We start from the raw sequence: 19,800 nt of genomic DNA on the forward strand, positions 1-19,800 counted from the left end.
TTGCACCCCCTAAGTAAGTAAATAAATAGGAATGGCTTCATAGCTTCCTTTCCTACTTTGAGAGAGGAAAGCATCGCAGAAATACTGCTCTTGAAAGCTGCGATGGCAATGCATCTCTAGCCATAACTAGCCAGGAGTCATCCCTGTCCCACAAGTTGTTTTCCTTCCCATCCTTTGGCTGACTAAACAGAGGATGCACCCAGCTGAAACTTGGGAGAGGGAGAAATCCTCTTAGCCTCAGCCTCTCGTTCGCTGCCGAGGCTCCCAGAGCAGAAACGCAGGAGCCTGCAGCCCCCTGGAGCTGCTGTGCCACCAAACGCTTCGTGCTCTCTTTGAGGAAGGCAGAGGAGGAGCACATCCTTCTATTCTGCTGGGCAGCAGCAGCAGCATCCCTGCTCGGCAGCACCAGCCTGGGAGGCACCGCCAGGCTCCAGCACAGAGCCTCTGGCAGCTCCTGGCTGGCTAATAGAAAAGAGATTAATTCCAATCCTTATTTAGGCTCTGCCTACCGCCATGAAGGTGACACTACTTAACACGGGCAGGAATTCCTTTGCGGTTCGCTGCCGTTCGGTCGTGCCTTGAATTTGTCTCGATTCAAGCGGTTTGCCTTTAGTAGCAGACTAAATAGAGTGGAATCAATCCAAGCTGGCGTTGAACGGCGCTACACGGACCCGCTGGCGTTGCCAACAGGTATCAAACTGCACCCTGGCTCTCCTCCCTTTCACACAGGCACAAACACTCTCTGTTCCACGCAAACGAGTCTGTCTCTTCCCTCTGAGAGGGGAGGAAACGCTCATGCAACTTTTATAAAGGCTGGCACCTCGCAACAGCCAACTTGAGCACATAGACGGCTCGCACAGGTGTTTTTTGGGAGGTGCTGATTGCAAGAACTCAAATAGCGACAACTGTTTATTGTTCCAAAAATGTAACGTGTTAGCTCCTAATGGCAGGGAAGTTAACAGCTGCTCACTTCAGTTTCAATTAAAGAATAGAGCTGATAACTACCAAAGCTATAGATAAAGAATCCTCTTAACTTCACTCATCCCCTTTTGGAAATTCTTGCAGAGTTTCTCTGCAACAAGGATAAGGAGAAATATGCAGTGCTCTTGCATGAGTGATATTTCCCCTCTGTGTTCAATACTAGACTGCTGTGAACAAGTAGAGACTTCACAATAGGCTTCTCAGTATATATAACTAAATAATAAATAAATTCAGAGGAGTGGGAAATTACTCTCGTGTACATTTTCCCTGTCTTAAACAAGATGATGAATCTTCTGGAGGAAGTTAGTATTTGGCATACCCGCGAAATTAGCAAATTTCACGCCCATAAAATCTGCTACCATCAGAACCCAAAAGCTCTCTGTGGTGTTACCTCCCAGCCTAATTGTAAGGATGGTTGTGACAGAAGAATCTTAGGAAGGGAAGTGATTATTACATGATATTTTCATCTTCTTGTTCCACCTCACTGCTTACAGAACGAGCACAGCTTTCTGGTGGCTTCCTCCTAAGCTATTTATTAACTCCCTTATTTTACCAAACTTGCATCCTGGCTGTGGAGGACTTTGATTTCCATGCTTAGTTGTAAGCTGAGGGCCTTCAGTGCCCTTGGAGGTTGAAGCATTTCATGTAAGTTGGTTCTTAAATTATCCAGGTGAGCAATTTGTTAACTGGGTAGGCTGCTAGCCAAGAAACTAACTTTGGACATTTTCTTCAATATTAAAAAATCAATAACACGCCGTGCGCCTGCTTAACAAATGCAGCTGGTTTTAATAAGAAGTATGGCTGTATATGACAGCTACTCCTATTATGCCTTTCCTTAAAAATAAACCAAGTTTTAATCTATGTGAGGTGAGGTAGAATCCTCCTTAGATGGAGTCCCTCGGTGCTTTTTGAATGTTTAGTCATTCCTTCAGCTCCTGCTACTGATGTCGAAAAAAGAGTTGGTAAAGGGGGAAGTAGTCCCACAATCAGATTCAAATTCACTTTTTTGTGAAATTTGTTGTCTTTTGAATTTTTGTCATTTGTGATCTTCAGGATTTTTCCAATAACATTGCACCTTTATCAAATCAATTTAATCGATCCCTGGGCATTTTATTTGCATCACTCTTAACATATGAGTCATTGTCTTCTCTGAAAAAAATATCCTTCTCCCTCCTTCAGGATGTAGAACCATTTCAAGTGAGAACTCACAGTCAGCCATGGACATAAATTTAGGTCTGTTAGCCCCTGAAGCTCTTCTTGAATTTTCTTTCTATTTCCTCTCATAGAGTTGCAGATTGCATCTTTTTAAATCTTGGCTTAGGAAGACCATTCCCACAGACTTTAGCTGGGACTTTTTTGGACGTTTATTGAAAATAGGGGCCTGGAGCCCTCCTGCTTGACTCTTGGTACACACAGATGATTTAATTTCCAAAACCTGAGGCGTGTTAAAGAGAGAGAAATACTGATCTCTGAGATTATGGACAAGTAGGGATGTGAACGTGCCCTGTAATTTCTTGGAGCTGTGTATTTCCAAGTGATGATTGTGCATGTTTTGTGTCAGAAAGCGACTGCTCATGCAGGTATTTTTATAAATCCCTCATACCTATCAGATACCCCATATCTCAGCAATATTCCCTTTCCATCTCAATATTATGAAAGCCTGACCTACTATTAATACAATTGTATGCTTGTAGCATATACTAAAGTGGTATCATAAGAGTCTTTCATCTATGAGCATAAAATAATAAAACCTAAATTCTCTCAGTGCGAGGCAAATGCTACGGCAATTTGAGCTTGGAGCATTTTAAGCATCATTGCTACCATAAGATCACATCAATAGAATTAAATTAGATCATGGAAACTCAACATTTTTCTTAGTGTTGTTGCCATAGAAAAGGTGGCTCACTTCAGAGCTTTTTGAACATAACTATTTGAGCAGTAGACAGACAGAGAACAAAATAAAGTCCAATTTGAGATTACAAATGTGTGTCTATATATATACACACACATTTATTTTCCCTCTCCTTTGTTCTAGAATCTGTCCAGCATGTTTCTCATTTTGCCAACCACGTAAATAACGTCAACTCAGTGGCATTTCAACTGCATTAATAAAATTTTGTTCCCAAAATACATTGGGTACTGATGGTAGCTGGAGTAGTAATCACAAGCTGAAAAGAAAAAAAATAAATGAATCTGTAAACCAGTTCAGTTACCAACAGATAGTCTTTTACCTGGAGTCAGATGCTATAAAATCTGATTTCCACCTGCCTTAGCCATGAGAGCAGCCTTTATCCATGGGTTGGTTGCAGTGATAGCACTCACAGAATTGATTTGCCAAGGTGTTGATTGTGATGTGTCTTGTGGAAATCATTTGAAATTGAGAATGATGAGCACCCTGGCTCAGGTTTGAGATTAGAAATGTCTCCCAGTCCCAGATCTGAGGAGGGGAAGCTCCCACGGGAAGTGTCTCCTATCCTGTGGTGCCCAAGCCCTAGACAAGCTCACGGAGGCGTTTCTCAGTGTGTCTTTGCAGCAGATATGGAAGTTCAAAACATTATGAAAACAGTCTTGGCAGTCCCTAGTTCACAGTTTCAGCTCTCATGTACATTCACCCAAAGTGGCTTTTCCAGGGAAGCAATGCTCAGCCTCGTTTGACAGCTCCCATTTCCACCCATTTCCTTTGCAGTCGCTGATGATCAGAACCATATGCGCATATTTTATGTTTTATAAAAATATAAATATAAAACTTATATATTTTATACATTTACATTATTTCAAAGCCCTAAATACTGCAGCAAACAGAGAGCTGGCACTCAAGAGGAAGTGCAATTCTCTAATTGAATTTTGCAACACTTCAGATGTGAATCTCTCTTAGGGATTAAATGTAACAGCTATGATTGCCCTTTAAGTAACACAGTATGAAAACTTAATGTCACTGAAGTTTAGGTTGTGTCCCGTGTTTTGGTCTTTGACCTTTGTTTTTGTGTGTTTCCCAAAGTTAGATGAAAACAAATGAATGAGGGGAAAACCCCCACAAAATCTCAGCTTGGCAACTCCAGAAGAAATAAGTTTAACATTGGAGAGTCCTAATTCTTTCCAAACAACTCATCTAAATTGGTGGTAAAACTGCCATCAAATTCAGTGATGCAAAATTAGAAACCTTCACTTCTAATTTCACATATCTCAGCAGAGATTTGAGGTTTCCTGAAGCCATACTGTATACAGTTAGAAAAGTCCAGATATGTTCAGAATTTTCCTCTTTAAAGATGTTTTTAATGCACACGCATGCTCATGCATATGGCTGGAAAGTGTATGTAGCTTTCACTAAGTCATGATGTCCAGTCATAATTTATAATCTTAGTTTAATCGGAATACATGTCAGGAAATCATGTGGGTTTTTCCTTAAGTATGATATTTTGTTTAAAAATAAACAAATAAACTCTGTAGAGAATACACAATATTCGTTAAACAAGGATATGACAGTTCTGTTGTACATATTTATATATATAAAAAAAAGGCTGAAAAAGAAGACAAGAAAGCAAGATATTTATGTCCCCCATTAATATTTAAAGCTTTTTTTTTCTTTAGGAAGTGCAGGATAAGCACATCCCAGCTGCTGAAAGTCTCCTGATAAACAATGCCCCAGGCAGAGCACGGTTAACACCTCATTCTCAGTCGCAGGCCAATCTGTTTGCCTTTCTCTGAGCTCTTCTCGTTGAGCACAAGTTGCCTTTTTCCCTTCTGTCGTGGCAGTGCCAGAGGTGCCCAATGCTGGAATTCTGGAATTCTGGAATTCTGGAATTCTGGAATTCACCTTCCGAGGAGGGAGCGAGGCTCTGCCAGGGCCCGGCCCAGGGGTGCAATGCGCTTCTGCTTCGGGCACGGGAAAACCGCTTTAATTACTGGGTTAGAGAGAATAAAAATTACTTCAGATCGCTTCTTCCTCTTGCTGTAGCAGGAAAACAATGCTGGTGCAACTGTTTTTCTCCTCTTCAAGTTTTTGGACCGCTCTGGAAGCCTTGTCTGTCTCTGGTCTCCGTTTTGAACCTGCATCCTGAGATGATGTTCTGACACACATCAGTGGAGTGTCTGCCTCCCAGAGACACAAACCTTTCTTTTTGCCTAAGTATAAGAAATTGAAAGGGAAGGTTGCAATTTCCTTTTGTTCCTCTGTAGAGCTGAACCAGCTGTATTGCCATTTTAATACCCATGGCTTTAGCGTCAGCTGTTATGGAAAAATAAATCCACTCAAAAAAAAAAAACCCAACCCAATCAAACAAGAAAACCCACCCAACCAACCACAACCAAAATTACTTAAAATATTTTAAATACTTATTTCATTAGGGAGGAAATTTCACCTTCATCTGCATACTTGGTAGCACTTGCTGTCTCTTTGTCCTGCACCTGAGCATGTGTAGCACACTGAAGTCCAGAGCACTGCACAGAGCAAGGAATAATAAAGAATAAAAATAGTTTGAAGGTTCTGACGACACCCTTGGTGGGTTTCTTTAAAAGCATTCTGGTTCCATAAAGTAGTGGCTGCTTCTGGAAAGACTTGACAGCTTTATATACAAAAAGTCTGAGTCTTGACAGCTTTAAAGTTGTCCCATATTGATTTTACTGTCGAAGAGTAACAAAAATAAGAAATTCTATTGATATCAAGAGAAGTTGTACAAAAAACATATCGCTGGGTCAAGATACTCTTATGTGGTTTGGTTTTTTTTTAAGAAAGAGTTTTCTGATAGTAAGTATTTGTCAAAAATTATAAAAAGAGATTTAGCTAGTCATATAAAGCAGATCTTGTAGATATGATAAAGTACCATGTTAAGCACACATAATAACAAATAATTTGTTATTATAATATTGAGATATATTTCAGTGTGATGGATGTTGTAATTTTCTCTCTATCCCAAAGCCTCAGTGAAGCTGTGACAGATAAACACCTATATCCTAAACCAGCCTTTTCTCCACTCCAGAACACCAGGTTATGATGTTTTCCAGTTAAAGCACCAAAGTAAGGGAAAGAAGGCAGAGGAATTTATCTTAGAAAGGATTTTCTAAACCTTCCTTCTGTCTTCCTGTGAAACAGACCCCTAAAACTGAAGTAACCTGCTTTTGGTAATGCTAATCTTATAGATAGATTAATAAATCCTTCAGTAATTATTAGAGCCTCAAATGTTGAAGAAACTGTTGCATTTCTGCAGCTGCATGTCCATATTTTCCCAGTGCATGGATTCCCTCAGCTACATCTGCTGCAGAGGTTAACACTGTGCCTAAACCAGTCCTTTAGCATTTGACACAAGCTCAGGAAGTCACTTAATAACCTACAGAACTGTGCAGAAGTCTTTAAAGAGTAGCAGAGCATGACTAAGCTTAAAAAGATAAAGTGACATATCTTTGCTCACTGAATTACTTTGTGTGGGTAGGGCAGAACACCTAAGACAAAAGCAGGAGAAAGGTGGTGCCTGTTGCCATTGCTGCTGCAATAAATAATGCTTTAGGAAGCTGCTTTTGATTTCCCAGGCAGCCATAAGCAAATTGCCACGAGTTGTACATCAAAATGAACTCGGACAGTGGATTTGCACTTGGATTGGCAGGGAGCTCTGACAGCACCAAGGATTTCCTGTAACATTTCCCAGCTCATTTCCCTCCCTGTGCACTTTCAGGTGTGTGGCTGAGGGAAAGGATGTGTGGATAATGCTTTAATGCTTTTCTGTGTTACAGCTAACTCCAGGTGACGTACCAGTCCCTTAAAATCACTGTTAGTGAAATCTGCTGCAGCTACCTGGGGTAATTCTGCTTTGCAGCAGTGCCTGGGCCATGCCTGGCTGGAGGGTGGCTGCTGGCTCTGTGCTGTGCCCAGGGCATTGGGCTGTGCTGGCCCACAGCAGTTCCCTCCTGGTGGAGCCTGCTCTCACACCAGCACATCTGGGACAGAGGTTTCTGTCCCTAAAACCTGCCAGCACCAGTGAATAAAACCACTGCAGGTTACCATGATTGAATAGCAGGAGTCCACCAGGCATTTATTTAAGTAGTTTTCTGTCCCTAATTGCCTGTTTCTCCTCTTCTCCAGAAGTTTTCCTCCACTCAATTTTGTTGATTCAACTATTTTTCTGCTCTCTGAAGTATATAGTGAAACCTCATATGCTTTTTGTCAGCACAGTTGTTCTCAAAACTTCTTCTTGTTGTCCTATAGTTGATGGGTTCTTTAGTTCTGCAATGATCTGGGTTAGAGTCTTGAAGGAAAAGACTTTTTGGAACAAGATTTAGTTGCAAATTGTGTTTGTTAAGCCACATTTCAGTAGCCTGTGTTACAGTGCTGATTGCAGATGGCACAACTGCAGGGACAGTGAACTGCAGTGGAGAAGGAATGGGAATGGGGACCAGTTATTGGGAATGTGTAGCTTGCATGTCGTGGGGGCTGAGGGGGGGGAAGAGCCTCTTAAAGGAAAATTGCTCTTGGTGGAATTATAGCATGAGCAATGGGCTAGCCCAGCTCTGTCAGAATGATTTGGTTTTAAAAACACCTTACTATTAAAGGCGTTTAAGTTAACAAGATCATTCTGACAGAACTGGGTTAGGGAGGGCCTGCACACAGCTCTGCTGGCACATAGAGGCAGGAGAGCCAAGGCAGGGCAGGCAAGTGGCACTTTGCAGTGGGCACTGTGAGCAGCATCTGAGCCACTGCCATGGCAGCAGGGCTGATTACAGCCTCATCCCTCTTCATCTTGCTCTTGGGTGGAGAACTGCCTCTTAATTTGACTGTCTGGTGAGTAAGTGAGTAATCTTTACACAAACGAATAATCCTCTGAGGAATAAGCCTTATTATTTATGGCAAGAAGTATTCATTCCTTTGCAGAGGAAAACATGATCCTGCTGCCTTATCCAAGGTGATTTCAATCAGGTTCAGGTACAATTTAATAGATATGTACTGGAAACAGGATGGGTATGGAGATAAGTTATGCAGGCAAGGATGACACCCTTTTTGTTGGATATGGTGTTTTGATAGCTCTTTCTGATGGAATTTAGGTTTGTTCTGCTTTAATGGCAAATTAAAAACCACAGTTCTCTTGTAAGTGAGAGGGATGGAGCAGCTCTGCTGGGAGGAAAGGCTGGCACAGCTGGCATTGCTCACCTGCACAGGAGAAGCTTGGGCTGAGCTCAGGGTGGCCTTGCAGGGCCTGAAGGAGCTGCAGGAAAGATGGAGAGAGACAATGGCCAAGGGCTGGAGGGACAGGAGCCAGGGAATGGCTGCCAGTGCCAGAGGGCAGGGCTGGGTGGGATCTTGGTGTGATAGATGAGTAATGTGATGATTGACTCTCACAATTAACAGACAAACATCATGTTTATAGGCTAAGAAAAGTTTTATAGGTTTGTAGTTCTGTTGTACTCCCTCACGTGGCTACCAAGGGACATCTGGGAGGGCTGCTGGTCACTGTGGTGACATCTGAGCTCCAGTCAGCATTTGGGAAGAGATCTCCTCCACTGGACAGTGAAGAAGGGGTCCATGGACAGAGCTTTGGGAGGGGTTAAAGGGTTAAAAGGTGAAATCTCCATTGTGTGGGTGAGCACAGGGTGGGGAAATCCTCTGATCCCAGTGCTGGAACCTTTTCTTTATTCAGTGTTCTGTTGTTTTCTTTATAAAGTTTAATAAACCTTTCTAAATTATGAAAACTGAGTAACCATTTCTCACATTGGGAATGAGGAATTGTTCCCTGGCAGGGTGGGCAGGCCCTGGCACAGGGTGCCCAGAGCAGCTGGGGCTGCCCCTGCATCCCTGGCAGTGCCCAAGGCCAGGCTGGACACTGGGGCTGGAGCAGCCTGGGACAGTGGAAGGTGTCCCTGCCATGGCAGGGGTGGCACTATAGGACATGAAAGAACACAAGTGCACACCACTGCTCTCAAGGTGGAGAAAAAAAGGAAGTTTATTTTCTCACTCCAACATTCATAGTGTTCTAAAAGTGACAGTGGATTGGAGGGTGACAGTGCCACCTCTCCAATGACACTGGACAAACCAACAGTCCATCAAATTTCTCCTCCTCCATAAAGGAATGCAAAACAATGAGTTATTTACAGAAAGTTCATTACAAGAATGTCAACATCTGAAGGCTTAGAAAATCTTAAAAAATCAGGGCAACAAGGGGTGGCACTGGATGGGTTTAAAGGTCCAACTCAACCCACTCTGGGATTCTATGAAGGAGAGTAAGAAGAGTTCCTACAAGTGTGACTGGAGCATTAAGGACTTATTTCTGTTAGTGAAATGTAAGGCTCTGTTGTGCTGCCAAGCAGGGATGAGAGAGGTAATCACTCTGCCCAATGTGGGAAGGCTTTGCATCATTTTGCTGTTTTTGGTAGGAAAGAACCTTCTCTGAGTCCTTGAGAAAGGGGAAAAGGAAGCAAAAGTTGCAGTGTAGCCAATACCTAGAGAGGTTAGAACAAACCTAAAAAGTTTAAGAAAGAAGAACAGTGTGTAGAAAAAATAAAAAATCAACAGATGTTCCACACCTGTGGGGACAAAAAAAAAAAAAAAAGGGTAAGAAATAGCACTGTCTGGCACTCCCTAGGTGGTCATTAAATGAAGGCATCTCATCAATTATTTGAAGTTGCTTGTATTGTAATGAAGATATGCTTATAATAAATTAACATCTAAGATAGAAATTAGGTATTTAATGTACAAAATATAGTGGATGCTGAAAATTCTACCAAAAAAACCCCTTTTGGGCAAAAATCATCAGGTTTTCTTTTTGGATCTCTGCTGTAAGTCATTTAAAGAAAGCAGTACCCAAGGGTTTTATTTTACCTCAATAACAGTTATTTAGTAACTCATAAAATCCATCACAATGAAATAGTGAGGTCAAAGGGCTGAGATGCTGCATATCATCACTGCAAATGAAATAATGAAAAAATGTTGCTGCAGTTCTTAAGACAAACCTCCATGTCTGTTGTGTGGAGAACCCCTAGAGTGGCTCTAAAATCTTTTAAACTGAGATCATGGTGTAAATCAATGCACTGGCATTGTAATAAAGGGGTTTATTTAACCAGATGAATATTCTGTGCTTTGAAAATGAAAAAAAAATTTTTTGTTGTTTTTTATGGTCTTACTTTACTTCTTTTTTAATGGGAAGTTTATACCTTCAACTACTTTTATTAACTTTATTAATCTTTTTAACAAATTACTGCATGCCAGTGGTCACCTTTTAAAGCTACAAGACGATTTTAAAATGATTGTAGTGAAATAAACTCTCTTTATTAAAGAAGTGCTTCCCTCCACTCATGCACAAAATGAGCTTTATATCTGTGTAAGTGTCCACTGCCACACGTGGCTCTAACTGTGTGCAAGGGCTGAGCTCCCAGCTGTGACCTGCATGGGTCTGAGTTGCAGAGAGGTCCCAGTGTGTATGACAGTGCTTTCTGGAGCTATGTGCTGGTTCTGTCCTCCTGTCAGCTTATAAACCTCTTGGTAATCACTTTGGGTTGTACTTGTACGAGACTCACACACTCCATGGCTGAGTTTTATGAGTACAGTTCCAAGATGCAAGCTCCTGTGAACAGAATAATATTTTTCTAAAACTCCATCAGCACACAGAGTGGAAAACAAACCACTCAGCTTTATCTGTACTTCTCTATAGCCTGTGCATGGAGAACAGCATTTATGAATACAGTTTTAAGTTTTTTGAGGACATAAGGCAGTTGTTTGAATCTGTGCTCCATGACATAGTGGAGCATTTTCTTTCATCTATTTGCTACATTAAAGAAATTCTTTATATTTTAAATATCACTTTCCCCTCTCAGGCATGAATGGAGAACTCAAGCTGTTTTGTAAACAGCTTTGCTGGATTAGAGTTGATCTGGAGTTGTATACACCCAACAGTGTGCAGGGAAACCACTCAGAACGTCACTGAAGTTTTGTTTAAGGCAACAGCCCAAGGCCATCTGAACATGTGGAGATTAAAAGCAAAAATTATACTTTCATCAACACAAGCAAAATCTTGATGAAGGTGGAGCACTGCCTCCAGCTTTGGGGCCAGCACAGGAGGGACCTGGAGCTGCTCAGAGAGCCCAGAGGAGGCTCCAGGATGGGCAGAGGGATGGAGCAGCTCTGCTGGGAGGAAAGGCTGGCACAGCTGGCATTGCTCACCTGCACAGGAGAAGCTTGGGCTGAGCTCAGGGTGGCCTTGCAGGGCCTGAAGGAGCTGCAGGAAAGATGGAGAGAGACAATGGCCAAGGGCTGGAGGGACAGGAGCCAGGGAATGGCTGCCAGTGCCAGAGGGCAGGGCTGGCTGGGATCTTGGCAATGAGGAATTGTTCCCTGGCAGGGTGGGCAGGCCCTGGCACAGGGTGCCCAGAGCAGCTGGGGCTGCCCCTGGATCCCTGGCAGTGCCCCAGGCCAGGCTGGACACTGGGGCTGGAGCAGCCTGGGACAGTGGAAGGGGTCCCTGCCATGGCAGGGGTGGCACTGGATGGGATTTAAAGCCCCTCCCAACCCAACTCATTCTATGATTCTGTGAAATACACTCTTGAAGGGCCACATGCTTCTCTTCTTTTTGTTGCTAAGAAAAAAGATAATTCTGGCTTCATTGGAATAATTTTGCTGTCATTCCACACTCACCACTGCTTTAGACCGTGGCATAACATAAGAAGGGAAAGTGCTACTGTGCCTCACCTACTGGTCTTCCTTGATTTCCAAGTCTGCCTTTATATATTGCTTTTTAATATGTTATATAGACTGGTTCAAGAACCCTGTGGTCCCCTCCTACACATCCAATCTAGAGGATTACAATGGAAATGTTTGGCACTTCTCAGCTTTCCTATTAGCCAATGTGTAAATTGCTGGGCCACATTTTAAAAATGCCTCCCATCAGCTCCCAGCCACATACATGGTGTTCTGTTCCCAGGAATGGGGCAGAAAAGTAATTTCCAGATTTGGTAAAGAAATCTGGGGACAATCCCACGTCCATGCATTGCATAAAGTGTGTGCCCTGATTCACTGACAGAGCCTGAATGAGAGTCTGTTTCTCAAATAACTCTTACAAGGCTCCTGCAGTCCAGGTTGAGCTGTGGAGAACAGAATTCAGGGAGCCCCTGACGCAGGGAATGATTGGCATCTGACTCCATGATTCAGAAAGCTGAATAATTGCTTTATTAAACTATATATATTACATTAATACTATATTATGACTATACTAAAGAAATACCATACTACAAAGAATACTAAAGAAAAATCTGTGACTGTCTGAGACAGCCAGGGCACAGCTTTGACCCAACTGGCCAAGGAAACAAAGCAATCCTCAGCAGAATCCAATTGCCAAATCCCTTCAGGTAAACAATCTCCAGAACACATTCCACATGTGCAAAAACAACAGGAGCAGCAAGTAGAGATAAGAATTGTTTTCTCTTCCTCTCTCTGTGCCTCTCCAGGAAAAACCCTGGGAGAGAGAATTCTGTCTCTGTTCAGAGAATGTGAGTACTATAGTGGATAACTTTATCCAGCTCAATATTTCCACACTGGTCACATCCCTCTGCAGGACTGGGATGTGCCAAAGCCCCATTGGGTTTTTTTCCTTTGCCCTGCACTGCCCAGCTTTGCTGCCAGTGCTCAGAATCTCCCAGCTTTGTGTGCTCTGTGTAACTGTGTGCTCACAGGGCTGTTTCACTCAGGGGGTTTAATGGCACGGGGTGTGCATTGCTGATGTTCCTGATGTGCTTTGGACTCGTTTGCCTTAAGGTATTGCTGAACACACAGCTACCGTGAGGACAGCCCAGTCACAGTGAATCTTCTCTATTAGTGTGAGTGGATAGGACCTAAATTTGATTGGAGTAAATGAAGAGTAACAAGCAGGAAGTCTGGGGGAGGAACCGAGGAGGGATGCACTGAAATGAACTTAATGCTTTCTAAGGATTGAGAGTGGCAGTGTGAAAACCAAATATCCTGTTCTTTCTTCAACCAAAAATAGTTCTGGAAGCTTCATATTGTTTTATCTCATTTATTTCATTTCTTTTAGAAGGCAGGCTATGGAGATTAATTAGAATTGTTTTCAAAAAGCTTCTTGAATATGAAGGAAAGTGCTTTATTATTATTTGGTCCTGTTGATAAAAAGAACTATATCAACTTGTGCTGGAAGTGTAAGGAAGTCAGTCCTGCCCACTTGTCCTTTTCTCTGAGGGGTTTTTGAGGTTTAGATACCAAGTGGTTTTTCACCCAGAAACAGTCACTCTAAAAAGAGAACAGTACATTACATCTTGCTCTGTTCAACCTCTAAAAAGGACCCTTAAATTGTGTTTTCAGTTTCTGCCCTCCATTTTGAATTTAATCCTGGGTGTTGGTTGAAGATGCTGTCTCTTGCTCTGTTTTACAGTGCTTTTATTTCTCCTGTGTTTTGATTCTTGCATCATTGGAGAAACCAGAAAAATCTGTCTCCTGGCAGGCACAGGCACCCACTCATCCAGTCAGATATAAAGAGGATCCCATCTGAGCAAAACCAATCACTTTGACTGAAATTTGGCTGTTTCTCTCTTTCAATACCTTCTACCCCCAAACATGCCCTGGAAATCTCTGTTTAACATGTGCCAGAAAGCAGCAGTAGTAAACTCCATTTAATTCCCTGGACTGAAGAGGCTTTTCAGAGGGTGAATGATGCATCCCATCATTAGACTGTTTGTTCCTCTTCCTTTTCTGGGATTAAGAGAATGTCAAGACATTTAAAACCTCTCACTTCTCTCACATTTTCTCCAAAACTTGCTCTCAAGAGCTTGCTGTATTCTCTGATTCCTTTATTTCCACCCCAGTTGGCAGTGAGGCCTATAAAGCTCCAGGTTCTGCTGTAATGGATATTCCCTCATTCTGGATGCATTGTCAAAGCACTGCACTATTAGCTCACCATTCTTCCATGCTGCTTGAGAGATTGAGTTTCATTTTGGTAGCAGCTCCTCTCCCCTTCTAACAAGACAAGTTTCTCACAGTTTCAGGTTTTCATGCAACAGATTTCACAGTTGCTTTGGCAATTACTGAAGTTAAAAAAAAAAATACTTTCTACATTGTTTGCTTTTAAAAGAACAGCTGACTTTTACTGGTCGTGGAAAAGGTGTTCTGCATGTTTTATGTAGGGGGATAGAATATAAGAAAATAAAGATAGTGTAGAAAGTAATCTTACCCCTAAGGAGTTGCAGCTGAGCCAATTATCAAAGATTAGGAACAGGCCTGACTTTAACAGGCCCCAGCTGTAAGCAATGAGAAGAAGATGCTATAAAAGAGTGGGGTGGGTTAGGAACTGGAGTCAGTTGGGTGCTTTGTGAAGAGGAAAGAGTCAGTGCTGTGAGGAGCTGCCCGTGAGAGACACCAAGAAGGTATGGAACCTTTGTGGTAAGGAGACAACATTATGGAACCTCTGCAATTAGATTATGACAGTTTTGTGCTATAAGTGTGTATGAACCTTAAAAAAGAACAACAAACCATCCCCCCCCCCCCCCCCCCCCCCCCCCAAAAAAAAACCCGAAAACCCAAAGACCTATTTAAGCTCTCAGGATTTTCATAAACATGCAATACTAGGAGTTAATCTGAAAGTTGAAGAAAACCAGCTTAAATCACAGTGTAAGCTTAAGAATAGGCATTGCTACTCTCTTGTATGTAGTGGTTTCTCCTGAGATTGTTTGGATATGAATCAAAGGAAATGGATCAAGACCCTTTTCAGGTAACTCCATAACCCTGTTATGCAGCCCTTCTCTCTGAGCCACACCCCATCTAGTTTTCCATTTCTGGGTTTGCCCATCCCTCTGGCATCAGCCCTGCTATGTTAACTTGCCTTTCCATTTCAAGAAATATTTACTCAGAGATGAAACGTGGTGTGACCTTTTAGTACATCAAAGGATGGGCAAGGAAAGAAAGACAAAATGCTCCCAAGTGTCCATCTAGGAAAATGTCTTTGAAATGAAACATGACTGTGTGCTTTCTCTGAAAGTGAAGGAGAGACACTGAGACCTGTAGTGCAGATGTGCATAAATGAGTTTCCTTAGTGGTCTGGTTTGGGAATCATGGATTTCACAGAGGATTTAGCAGTGCTGTTTCTGCTGGGCTGTGCAGGGTTTGCTGGGCAGTGGTGCTGCTGCAGAGAGGTGATGGCTAAACTGACAATGGGCTGCTGGAGCCTTGTACACTCAGGAGAAGTTTGGGTTTTTTTTTTCTTGTGGAGGAAAGGAGAATAAGAATGCAAGAACATGATTTTTATTTGCTTATATGACAGAATACGTGCTTGTAATTGACCACATTAACAGTGCAGGGTAGTGAGAAGGTTGGCAGCTTCTTCAGACTCTCAGATGAACTGCAAGATCCCAGAATGGTCTGGGTTGGGAGGGACCTTCAAGATCCTCCATTTCCACCTCCCTCCAATGGACAGGGACACCTTCCACTAGCCCAGGTTGCTGCAAACCCTGTCCAATTCTTAGGCCTGAATATTTTCCTAAGTGTGTGTAATCATTTATCTGGGTCTTCTCTTGGTGTTTGAGGCAATGAAAGAATACACAGAATCAATTTAACTATGCAATAACATTCTGAACTACAAATTTAAAAGCTAACATGGCTTATTTATGATTGCAAAAGTAAATAAGATGTTTCAGAATGCTTTCCTAAGCTCTTTAGTCACTGATTTGAAGTTTCTTTTCTTCTTTCCCCCACCAGGAATCTTTAATGACTGGAAAACTCAATGGATCATGTTTTTCTCATCTAAGCTATTTTTACATTGACTGTGCTGTAAACACATGGAGGAGCTGTAAGTAAATGTTCTGTACTGCGTGATGAATTGGATTGCTACAGTCTGGAGGAAAGCAAAATAATAATAATTTCATTTTTGTGGTGATTTGCGTAGCGTGTGGTACAATGCCAGAAAGACTAACCGAAATGCTCATGGATACATGGACTCCATTAATAATATTATGGATTACTGTCCTTCCTTCCATTTATATGGCTCCAATGAATCAATCTCAAGTACTACCAAGTGGATCCAGTACAGGACTAAAAAGGCTAAATGAAGAACAAAGAGTTTTGCACCGTTCCAAGAGAGGCTGGGTTTGGAATCAAATGTTTGTATTGGAAGAATTTTCTGGACCTGAACCAATCCTAGTTGGCCGGGTAAGGCAAGATTTGGTTTTTTTCTCTGAGTGTATAAATGTGTGACGTGAGAAGGTTCTCAGTCATTCAGGCATTTCTAAGGAATTTCAGACTGAGGTGCTTTGATATCCATAGATTTGTGCTTTAAATGTACCTGACTGTAAGGACATGATTTCCTAGTTAGATAACCTGCTATTTTCAACAAAAATATGCATATTCCATTTGTCAAAAAAGCCTACAAGCATGTTTATATCCTTTCTTTTGTATCATTAGTCACCACTCCTCACCTCTGTCAGCTGAAGATTTTTTACCAAAGCAGCTCTTTGCAATATGTTCCTGTGCATTCTTAAAGGTTGTTACACCTATAGGTCATGTTCTATCTCCAGTCTGATGAATCAAGTTGTTTATGCTCTGAGAATTTTTAAAAAATAAGAACCAGAAAGGAAAGTGTGGACTGTACAGCAAATTATGAGGTCCTAGTTTATATGGAGGTCTATGCACACATATGGAATAATATTATTGCCATGGATATTTTAATTTATTGTCAATGTTAGGAAGATAACACAGGGCAAAATATCACATTTTTCAGTGTCACAGCTTTTCTGCTGCCCTAAAGCTTTGCTTGTTGCCATGCATTAGTTTATTGTGTAGCTCAGGGTGTTACCTCCAGTCAGTGAATCAGCCTTGCACTTGTATGAGCCATCTGTATCCATCAGGGATGAATTATCCTCAGAATTATTCTTAGAAAAGAATGATCTGTTCATAAATGCATGTTTAGCAGTGAGCAGGTATAAATACCTTAATTGTTTATCACTAAAGTTCAATTCTCTCTGAACAACAAAGTGTATTATTGTCTTACTAGCTGGCTACTGAGGTTGAGTAAAAAAAACCTAGACAAAATGATGGATAACAGTTAATTTCATGGTAATCTTGGAATTTCCATGGATAAATGAATAGCATATAGTATAATATAGGGACTATCAATAGCTCTATTCTATTGAAGAGAACAGAGATCAAGTGCATTCCCAAGTCTTCCCTAGTGTAGCCACTTTCCAGGTGAGACAGGGTTAGAAGATGTAATGAGCTTTCTATGCAGTGGCTTTTGGTGCTGTGTCAATTTACATTTATATCAGCTATTTGTTATCTGTTCTCATTTGTTTCTCTGGGGTTAGTAAGGTAGCTCAATTTCACAGAGACAGCAAAGTGCATATTTCACATCTTAAAATGTTTTATTCAACCTATTCTTTCTGGAATATTTTAGTCGTGCTTTTAAAATTATTTGGAGTAGCTGGGGAGAATCCTGGGTTTGTACTTTGTGGTATTTTGATTTTCAGGATATATCCAGGTCTAAATATTTCTACTATTTTAAGGGGTTTTTTTTGGTCGTTATAATATCCTGAATTGTTTGAGTCATTGGTGAATAGAAGTGGGTAGGTTAAACTAAGCCAAACCAAGGAAGACATTATCCCCTCTTCTGCTGGCAGTTTAAATGGAATTAGCTAAAATGCTGTGACACTCTATTTGTTGAGACTGCTGCATAATTAAAACACTGCATGTTATAGACGGAAATGAGCAAGAAGCAAAGTTTGTTCCCATAGGGAGGAATTTTTGGTTTATTCATTAGAACATAGACAGAGAATATTTTTGGAATTCTTCTCTCTATTTTTTCCTCTCTCTCCAGAAAAATCATCCATGTTTCTGACTTATATTTCTTTCCTAAGGCTTGTGAGTATTGAGAGTGCTTTCAGGCTGGTGGGAGCAGAGGTACCACAGCTTTCAGAGCTGCTCTTAATCCTTCCTGACTGGAAAGCAGAGACTCCCTCAATTATACTTCTTGGCAATCCTTCCCAAAACTTGAGGGTGTACAGAATGTCACAAGCAAAATACTTTGCTTCTCTGTGAAGTTAGGCTGTGGTTTGTCCTCTGTCACCCTCATTGGTTTCTTATCCACTGCAATTTAAAAATAACCTCATTGTCAGACCTTGCAGTGGATTTGCACTTACCTGGTTCCTCCTCCCGGCTTTTCCACTTCCACTCTTCCTCCAGCCCTCTGAGCTTTCCCCTGCCAAACCATTTGCACACCTGGGGTATTTCCTTTGTTCCAGGACGTTATTAATTATTTTTTCTGCCCTATCACTTACCTTGATTTTCTTTTTTCTTTTTTTGGCCAGACTTTGAATGAAGGACACTCAGTAAAACAGGATATAGTGAGTGCAGAGAGGCTTAACATTGTGGAGAGAGTGATATCAAACGTCTGCCCCATTTTTGCTGCATTTTCTGGATATAAATGTGCTTTTGTCCTGTTAAAGAGTCAGTATTGCTTGCTATGTGCTTTTTACATGTTGAAAGTTCTAGTATAATCTTCAAATGAATCTTTTATTTGGTGGTTAATTGCTTCAAAGAAAACATTCTAGAAGCAAATCTAATTATGTAGATCTTTGTTGCAGTTTTTGTCTCTGCAGTGTTGTAGAGTGTACCTGGTGCTTTTCATAGTCATGTATGTTTTATACAAACATTTAATCAGGTGCTTTTGGAGAATAAATACAAAAATAAGTTTTGCACAAACAGAAACAATACACAGGCAAGCAGGATTTGTTTTATGTTCTCAGAGGTACCTTTAAAACTCACTGAAAATTCAGCTCTTGAGCTTCTCAGAATAGAACTGATATTTAAATAATGGTTTTCATGTTAGTGGGTGGAAAGGCACTGAATAGAAGCATTTGGTCCTAAAGGAATTGGTGGAATTTATCAGCAAAATAAAATTGAAAACTGAGATTAATTTTATAGGATACAAACAGAACACAAATCACTTTGCAAGCCAAAGCCTGAATGCAGAGACTGTGAGTTCCTCCTGTTGGTTAAAAAGGTCTCATACCAAAGTTTGTGAAATGCAGGGAAATGTAGCAAGACAGGATTACAGAGGTCTGTAGTACATTTTATTAAACTGCTCAGTTTTTCCAGGGGAAACAGCTCCCAGACATAAAGCCTCTCCTCTGGTGTTTTAAGTGTTGCAATGCAACTGCACACACTTCAAAGGTGCTTTTTCATTGCTGTTCTGCATGGATATAGAGTAATAAATGCATTCTCAGTGTATTTGCTCTAATAAATGAAGTAAACTGGGGTGAGACTAATAGGAGGAATTAATGTGAACACCTTTTAAAGTGTGGTGTCTTTCTTCAATGACTCGAGTAAAGGACCAGAGCAAATCTTTTGCTTTCATTCTTGAACCTCTTAGAATGAATTTGAGTTATATGCACTTTTAATGCCAATTTTTGTCATTATGTTTGGTAGGATCAAGCTCAAAATGAGCAACTCTACTCGAGTTCACACATCTATAAAGAAGTGCTTTCTGAATTTATGAGATTTCCTATAAAAAGCAACAAATATTCTAGTTTTTAACTTACTTTTTTTGGGCTGTATTCATATGGCATTTATTTTGCCACATGGTATTTTCATAGAATCATGGAATAGAATATCCTGTGTTGGAAGGGATTCACAAGGATCATCCAGTCCAGCTCCTGTCCCTGCCCAGACCCCCAACAATCCCTCCTGGGCATCCCTGGTGTTGAGACCCTCCTGGGGCTCTGGCAGCCTTGGGGCTGTGCCCATTCCCTGGGAGCCTGGGCAGTGCCAGCACCTCTGAGGGAAGAATCTTTCCCTGATTTTCAGCAGAACCATCCCCTGGTACAGCTTCATGCTCTGTGTCCCTCCTTTGGACC

General features: G+C 41.4%; 1 protein-coding gene across 1 annotated transcript in view; it reads left to right on the forward strand.

Moving 5' to 3' along the window:
* The window catches only part of CDH8 (cadherin 8), a 162,926-nt gene that overhangs the window by 838 nt on the left and 142,288 nt on the right, over window positions 1–19,800 (forward strand). Inside the window, exon 2 of the mRNA XM_071440258.1 lies at window positions 15,653–16,102. Within this exon, the coding sequence (XP_071296359.1) occupies window positions 15,851–16,102 (252 nt within the window). The 5' untranslated portion in view covers window positions 15,653–15,850. The remainder of the gene's footprint in view (window positions 1–15,652; window positions 16,103–19,800) is intronic.

Source organism: Agelaius tricolor, unplaced genomic scaffold (genome assembly GCF_023055355.1).
Source record: "Agelaius tricolor isolate 1412-34295 unplaced genomic scaffold, bAgeTri1.0.p SCAF_15, whole genome shotgun sequence".
Classification (NCBI taxonomy): domain Eukaryota; kingdom Metazoa; phylum Chordata; class Aves; order Passeriformes; family Icteridae; genus Agelaius; species Agelaius tricolor.